The 8,228-nt window shown below is 41.2% G+C and overlaps 1 protein-coding gene across 1 annotated transcript in view; it reads right to left on the reverse strand.

Moving 5' to 3' along the window:
• LOC103505525 (tetratricopeptide repeat protein 14 homolog) overlaps positions 1-8,228 on the reverse strand; it is a 23,906-nt gene continuing 15,678 nt past the window's right edge. The window contains exons 10-15 of the mRNA XM_026820850.1: positions 5,897-6,025; positions 5,136-5,151; positions 2,616-2,730; positions 1,881-1,992; positions 1,341-1,610; positions 1-941 (exon numbers count right to left, since the gene is read on the reverse strand). Coding sequence (XP_026676651.1) covers positions 314-941; positions 1,341-1,610; positions 1,881-1,992; positions 2,616-2,730; positions 5,136-5,151; positions 5,897-6,025 — 1,270 coding nt within the window. The 3' untranslated portion in view covers positions 1-313. The remainder of the gene's footprint in view (positions 942-1,340; positions 1,611-1,880; positions 1,993-2,615; positions 2,731-5,135; positions 5,152-5,896; positions 6,026-8,228) is intronic.

Here is an 8,228-nt window from a genome sequence, read left to right on the forward strand (position 1 = left end):
GTCCGTGAATTTCTGCGCGCTGCGGCAGCGGGGCCGAGCTGTTACTTGCAATTTACCGTGTTTTCGCTGCCCGAGTTTCAAATTACTATGGTGGATTTCACCAACCTTCTTTCCAGCCTCAAACAGCTCGTTAGCTTAACAGCCATGTTAAGCCAATACAAATTAAATGGAACTTAACTGGCTGTTAGCTTAACAGGAGTTCAAATGACTGAATAAATTTTGGTGAAATCCAACATCTCAGCGAAACAGCGGGATTATTCACACTGTGTGCAGAACTACCGCAGCGTAGTTATCGCATGGTTCTAGACACAGCTCAATGTAATTCTCCATCCTCATCATCTCTCTCCTCACCTTCACTCAGAGGTCCACTAGGATGTTTCTCTATCATGCGGTCTATCCTTTGCTTCTCCGCGTTCACTTTCCTCATAGGACTCTCATCATGGTCATCTCTAGGGGAGCGCGGTCTCTTATCATACCTCCCGACACTCGCGTTGGAATAGTAGCTCCCACTATCCCTAGGATCCCGGCCGGACGACTTGTAGTGGAAGTAGCGGGGTCTCGAGTGTCCATTGTTATAGTTCTGGTTATATCCGCCTCTGCCGCGCGGGACGTAGTTCCCACGCCCACCCCCGCGGTAGTTACTATCATACCCCCGGGTACCCCCTCTCCCCCTGCCCCTCGGTACATAGCCACCCCTGGTGTTATGATAGTAGGGGCGTGGCTTATAGTAGGGTCCGCCCCGTGCCATACCGCCCCTGTGTAGCCTGCGTGACCCGTGCGGGGAGTAGCTGCGTGACCGGGAATGAGAATAGCTACGTGACCGGGAGCGTGACCGCGAATCTGAGCTATGGTTTCGCTTCCTATAGGATCGCTTGTTATAGTAGGAGCTACTGCTGCTTCGGCTGGAGCTTCGTTTCTTAGATCTGCTACGGGTTGAGGACCTGTAAAAATAGGGATATCACGTAAATTTATTAATAACAAGAAATAACAATTTTTTGGCTGTTGAAACTCAAACCAAAAACTCATTGAACAGCCCAGTTATCAGAATGACACGCCTATTGAATGACACCATTGATCAGGATCCTAGTATTGAAATATTTTTTATGACGGAGGAGCGATTCAAAGCTAAATTGTTGGAACTATCCTAGTTCTTTGGCTTTGAATAGATCCTCTGAGTTGTACTATAAGTATTTAGCTTAAGTTAATTAGTTATCATAGTGTAAAAATGGGATCCTTTCAATGCCGACCCTACTTGAGTGGGATAGGGCAAAGAAGAAGAAGATTGTAAAAATGGGGAAATCCCCGTAAATTTATTAAATAAGAAAAATAATAATAATAACCTGGAGTCACGGCGGCGTGGTTTACGTTTCCTAGGAGATTCCGAGTCCGAGTCACGTCCAGCTGAATCACGTTTCTTCTTCTTCATGGCTGCGTCCAGATTGATACGGAAACCCCCAAGCTTGTCCACACCGACATTCATCACCTTGGGAGGAGGCGGGGAGCGCTCCTTCTTCTTCTCATTATAATGGCGACCATCTCTGTCTCTATCATCTTCACCATCCTCGTCATTAGACCAGACTTCCTTCTCTGTCTTGGTGTCTTTCTTGATTCTGAGGAACAAAATAAGTAGTGTTTTAGTCATAATCATAAACCTATATTAACGAACTGAAGAAGAAAGAACTTTAAATTGTAAAATAGAAATACAAATAATAGTGAGTTTCACCATCCTTCTTTTTAGTCCCTAATTAGCTTAACAGGCCTTCTAGGGACTGATAAAATATAGGTGAAATCCACACAATATTATTAAAAAGAAAGAACTTTGTCAACATGAGATTTAGTTCCTCATTATCCCTTGTTCTAAAGGCAGCAATAAAACTTACTTGTTGGAATTGATTTGCATTTTGAACTTGGATCCCGAGAGGGCCTCCGTTCTATCCTTGGACTGAGGGGAGGGGGAGTCTGCAAAGATATCCACTTTCTTTCTGTCGCCACCTGGAAAACACAAGTATGATATAAACTTCAAGAACTTGGAATAGTATTGAGATAATTGAATTCCTTTTGGTCATAAGAGCCTATTATTACACTTATTTCTCCTTCACGCACTCTACTAGTAGTAAGATTTCAGAGGTACCACAACTTTTGCGGGTTGTACTACATTTGACTTATCCCGTTGAAGGGCCAAAGCAATCCTTTCAAAAAGGAAAGAGTTTACAAATTTAAAATGAGGTCTCCATTTTTTTTTTTTAATAACTTAAGTATATTCCTAGCTATCCCAAACATAAAGCCTATCGCACATTGGTAGCATACTCGTATGACTTTCAGAAGCACGAAGTCGCTAAACTAAGTCGCCTCCAGTGTGAGGAAGTCCGTACCATTTTCATAGGAATTTTAATTGTGTTAAGCATAAAAGCTTGTCACAAATATCGTTCCCCGCTTAATGCACTACGCTAAATTGTATGACTTGACTTGGACTCAAACCACCAAGCTCCAGATCCGAAGTCCACTGAACTAACCACTACACCACTAAGGTTTCATAGATTTCTAATTCAAGCATCTTTGAGCGACTCTGTCCTGTTAAAAGTCGCACGACTAAGCCAAAGGCTATGGATACTCACTGCTACTACGGGACCGAGGTCTGGATGCCTGTTTGCCCTGTGGAGTCTCGGCTCGCTTACTATTGCTACTTCGCTTGACGTTAGAGGCTCCCGTTTTGCTAGCCCGGGGTGGTAGCTTTCACAATTTGAGCAATGACCACTGATATTATAGGGTTAGGTTAAACACAAAAAAGAGCTTTCTTTTTCATTGTCGTGGCTTCTGAATATTTTCCCAAACCATTGAAATAGAAATGACGCGAACCACCAACCTCTAGACTCGAAGTCCAACGCGTTAACCAATATACCCGTCAGACCGGTTGCTGGAGAGTAGATAAGTAATTATTATTATCATTATTATTATTATTATTATTTAAGTTATCTCGTTGCATTACACTTAGATACTACCTACTTAATGTTTGATTTAAACCTGGCATAAGCTTAACTCTTCGATTAATTAATTTCATTACCAGCCTGATTAGCTTGATGGGTTTTATATCAAATAGAAAAGGACTCTTGCCTTTGATTTGACCCAAGTACACATCCCTGGGCGCTACTTGGCTTTTGACTCGTTTTAAACCTTTACCAGTTAGCTAACTTGGTTGGTAGCGCTTGACCTTGTAAGCGCTAGATCACGGGTTGAATTCCCACCTAAAGCGGATTTTATCCTAAACAGATAAGGTTCGTTCTTGGAACGGCTGGCTTTCTCCTATCCTGTGTTCCTTCTCTCTTAAACTTTCAAGCCTCAAATATGCCAACAGGGAACAGGGTGCATTATTTGACATCCATAATGGTCAAAGAGCCCTCTAGCTAGCTTTGTAGACCAATCAGGATTATTCAGAAGGCAAACAAAGTAATTTCCCTAGATTCAGAGGATTTAAATTTGGTTATTAGGGGAATGTCCTTAAGATAGGTGCCTAATAAAACTATTTTCTTAAATAGATACTAGGTAGAGTGGTACATACCTATGAATTTGAAAGTAGGTAACGTAATTAGTAGGAAGGAATAGGTAACTGTGTAACACCCACTAGTACGTATATACCTCACAAGTGCTAACAACCTATAAAGAACATCCAATTTGTTTAATCAACATAATTACTGGAATTTACCCAAGCCACTCAGTTATAATCACATACAACTAATAAAGAATAAACAATACAATTTGCATAATTATGAAAATTGACTTTGAATGGTAAGTATACGTACTGTTCGTAAGTTGATTTGGAAACTAGTATTTAAACTAAAAATATGTCAAGCACTACCGTGAGTTACTTAAAAGAGAACGTAACTAGAAGAAAAACGATAAAAACTTTTCAAAAACATGAAACAGAAGAGCACAAAAAAAGTTTGTTTCAAAAGAAAACTTTCGATAAATTTATTAATAACAATTTTTTGGCTGTTGAAACTCAAACCAAAAACTACTCATTGAACAGCCCAGTTATCAGAATGACACCATTGATCAGGATCCTAGTATGTATTGATATATTTTTTATGACGGAGGAGCGATTCAAAGCTAAATTGTTGGAACTATCCTAGTTCTTTGGCTTTGAATAGATCCTCTGAGTTGTACTATAAGTATTTAGCTCGAGGTAATTAGTTATCATATTGTAAAAAATGGGATCCTTTCAATGCCGACCCCACTTGAGTGGGATAGGGCAAAGAAGAAGAAGATTGTAAAAATGGGGAAATCCCCGTAAATTTATTAAATAAGAAAAATAATAATAATATAAGTTAATTAGTTATCATAGTGTAAAAATGGGATCCTTTCAATGCCGACCCTACTTGAGTGGGATAGGGCAAAGAAGAAGAAGATTGTAAAAATGGGGAAATCCCCGTAAATTTATTAAATAAGAAAAATAATAATAATAACCTGGAGTCACGGCGACGTGGTTTACGTTTCCTAGGAGATTCCGAGTCCGAGTCACGTCCAGCTGAATCACGTTTCTTCTTCTTCATGGCTGCGTCCAGATTGAACTTTCGATACAATAGAAAAGGGGAAAAAGCACGTGCAAGCAAGTAGTTTACTGAGACTTCGTAAACAAAAGTACAGAGTGTTTGTTGACTTATGAATAGTTTCGAAAAAAACTTGGACTTGCGCGAGGCTTTTGATTTGCTCAGCTGACAAATATCATCGGCATTCCTCAAGGATAGGTTTTCGGCCCGTTCAAAATTAATTGAACACCTAACTGTTGGATTTTTTTATCGCCCTCTCCCCACCTCCTTCCTTGTGCCTAAAAAAACCTTCTGGTAACCATGCCAACCTGAGTGACCAAACATGGTGAAATACTTGGGTTTGCAAAGCATGGATGAGGTCAAGAACATAATTGAACACCTAACTGTTGGATTTTTTTATAGCCCTCTCCCCACCTCCTTTCTTGTGCCTAAAAAAAACCTTCTGGTAACCATGCCAACCTGAGTGACCAAACATGGTGAAATACTTGGGTTTGCAAAGCATGGATGAGGTCAAGAACATTACACTGTCTCTTCGGACCTAGACTCAATGAGGATTTGGGTTTGAACTACTTAATTGCAGACAGGATATACCGAAGGGAAACTATTTCTGAAAATGTTGAAAGAACAGGTATCTTATTATTGTATACCATGACATCTAAGGCCAGCCACTGCATTACACTGTCTCTTCGGACCTAGACTCAATGAGGATTTGGGTTTGAACTACTTAAGTAATTGCAGACAGGATATACCGAAGGGAAACTATTTCTGAAAATGTTGAAAGAATAGGTATCTTATTATTGTATACCATGACATCTAAGGCCAGCCACTCACTATCAGGTAGACCTGACAGGTACAGCTGATCAGATCCGTCTGTCAGGTCTAACTTATGAGGTTTTTTTACGGGCATTTTACCCTCGGCGACAAGCTACCTTCTCACAGTAACTTCAACAGGAAGGGAAAAGCCAGCAGCATGCAGTTGCCCATATGGTCACCCATCCGGATACCATTCAAGTGTAAAATTGCTTAACATCAGTGAATCATTGGGAACTGTGCATTCAACGTGCGGTGGATCCATTAGGACTGATTAGGCAAATGCCACCACAAAGGCTACTTTGTCGGCGTAAAAAAAAAGTTCATTCTGCCCTTGAACTAGGAACTCGCCCTCATAGAAAATTTTGACATCAAAAGAAAAACTTGTCTGAAGTTTACTTGTTATTTCAGTGTGGACGGTTTGCTGCACAGTCGGGACTAACAGTGTTCGTATAACATTGTTGATTAACAATATTCGCTACATACATTGTTCGCGATGTTAGATAACAATGTTTACTTAGTGTGGAGGCGACATTACTTACTTCTTTTTCTTCTTCTTCCTAGAGGAATCCTGTGAGGTATCTGAGGAGGATGATGAATCAGAGGAGTCAGACGAAATATCATCCGATGAAGAGCTGGAACTACTGGATGAAGACTGACGCTTCCTTTTCCTGCAAATAAACCATGGTTCTTGTTCAGAAATCACGTCAATGGAAAATTGCTACAAAAAGGAGCTGTCACAAATGAGCAGTTACCAGTGTTATTATAGGGTTAGTTTAAACGCAAAAAAGAGCTCTCACAATTTGAGCAATGACTACTGATATTATAGGGTTAGGTTAAACACAAAAAGAAGCTTTCTTTTTCATTGTTGTGGCTTCTGAATATTTTTACTTTCTATTACCCTTACGTATAGGGAACCTATACATACTTACAAGGTAATGAGAAAGTATTGCAATCGGTCCAAATTTTCAAAATCGGGAAATGGGTGGAACTATCGTTTTGGGATCCCCTGATTCCAAAAAAGTGGTTTTTAGCCCATGGTCTGTACGTATGTATGTATGTACGTATGTATGTATGTACGTACGTACGTACGTACGTGTGTACTACAGGTTTAAATGGGAAAAGGTGGTATACAAAATATCTCAAGAACGGTTAGTCGTAAAGCGATGAAATTTGGTATGATATACCGGTATGGTCCAAGGACGCGACTGTAACAATTTGGTAAAAATCGGACAGTCACTCATCCACTCGTCATCCAGATTTTAACGCAAAGCACACTGTTTCCATTCTCAGTGGACAAAGGTTAGGTATACAAATACTCTCAACGAACGGTTTGTCGTCAGAGCAATGAAGATTTTGGCTTATTCGCTACTACCGGTATGTCCAAGCCCCCCCGACCGTAACTAAGTTTAGTAAAAATCGATAGTTCACCCCATGTGCCCAGAATATATAACCAGTCATTGTGACTTAACATGTTTTTCGTGGAGACAAAAGGCTGTATACAACAATATTCTCAAGAACCGGTTGTCGCAGAGCGAGGGTGAAATTGGTATTCTATATCCGGATGCCAAGGAAGCGACTGCTAACATTCGGTTTAAAATCGATTATCACCGACCATCCCAGCAATATTAACCAACAGTCATTGTGTTAACCTTATTTCGCGTCAAACCGGTACATAGACATCTGAGCAAACGATTTGGCGTTATTTGGCACTGTGAATACTTCTTCATCTAATGGATTTTTCAACGCCGAACGCGAATGGTGCCTACTTCTAGGACACTGTCCGCCAGTTTGAGCGGTTTGAGAAGTTGCAGGTTGGAGTACCCCGGTGGTCGAAGCGAATTTCCCTTTTATTTTCGTGAATCGTTTACCGAAAGCGGTAATGACCATGTAATAGTTAACACCCAAAAGGTGATTTGTTATCAGCTCAGAATTCGGCGCAATGTGGCGTACCTCTAGAACCTTGTCGGACTCCGCTACGGTTCGAGAAGTTGCGGGTTCGATATCGGCTCTCTGTGTGCGAAAAACCTCCTCGTCTCATTCCCTTATCGTGAATCGCGTTACAGCGAAATAACGCGCCCGAGTCCCGGGTAATAGTGGTAAACCTCATGGCGCATTTTCACGAGGCCGAATCGCGAATGGTGGCTCCACCTGTCTGCAGAGGACGCCGACTTACGCATGACGAAGTCCCGCGGGTTCCGCACACTCGCCCGCTGTGTTGTTCTTTCATTAGTAGGTATTGCTAAATGTAAGTACGAACAGTCGTGCGTGAATGTTCACAGCCAGATTGTTTTACTTTCTATTACCTTATTATAGGGAACCTATACAATGGTAATGAGAAAGTATTTGCAATCGGGTCCATAATTTCAAAAATCGGGAAATGGGTGGAAAATATCCCGTTTTGGGACCCCCTGATTCCAAAAAAGGCGTTTTTAGCCCATGGTCTGTACGTATGTACTGGTATGGTACGTTAAGTACGTACGTGTTACTACAGGTTTAAATGGGAAAAGCTGTATACACAAATATCTCAAAGAACAGTGTTACGTCGCGTGAAAGCCGCTGGAAATGCTTGGTATCGCCACTACGCGTATGGTCCAGAGGCTCGAACCTGTAACAATTTGGTCCTAAAATCGGATAGCCACTCATCCAGATTTTAACAACAAAGCCAATGTTTCTTCAGCTGCGGGCAAAGGTGCTATACATAAATATCCGTCAAGAACGGTTTGTCGGCAAGCCAATGAATGTGGATGCATACCGGTAGGTCCAAGACGCGACTGTAATAATTTATGTAACCGAAGTCGGATAGTCACCGCATCCGGATTTTAACCAAAGTCATGTACTGTAACAAGCTTGTTCGCGAGAGAAGAGGTGGTA

The sequence above is a fragment of the Diaphorina citri genome, unplaced genomic scaffold (assembly GCF_000475195.1).
Source record: "Diaphorina citri unplaced genomic scaffold, Diaci psyllid genome assembly version 1.1 scaffold180, whole genome shotgun sequence".
NCBI lineage: Eukaryota > Metazoa > Arthropoda > Insecta > Hemiptera > Psyllidae > Diaphorina > Diaphorina citri.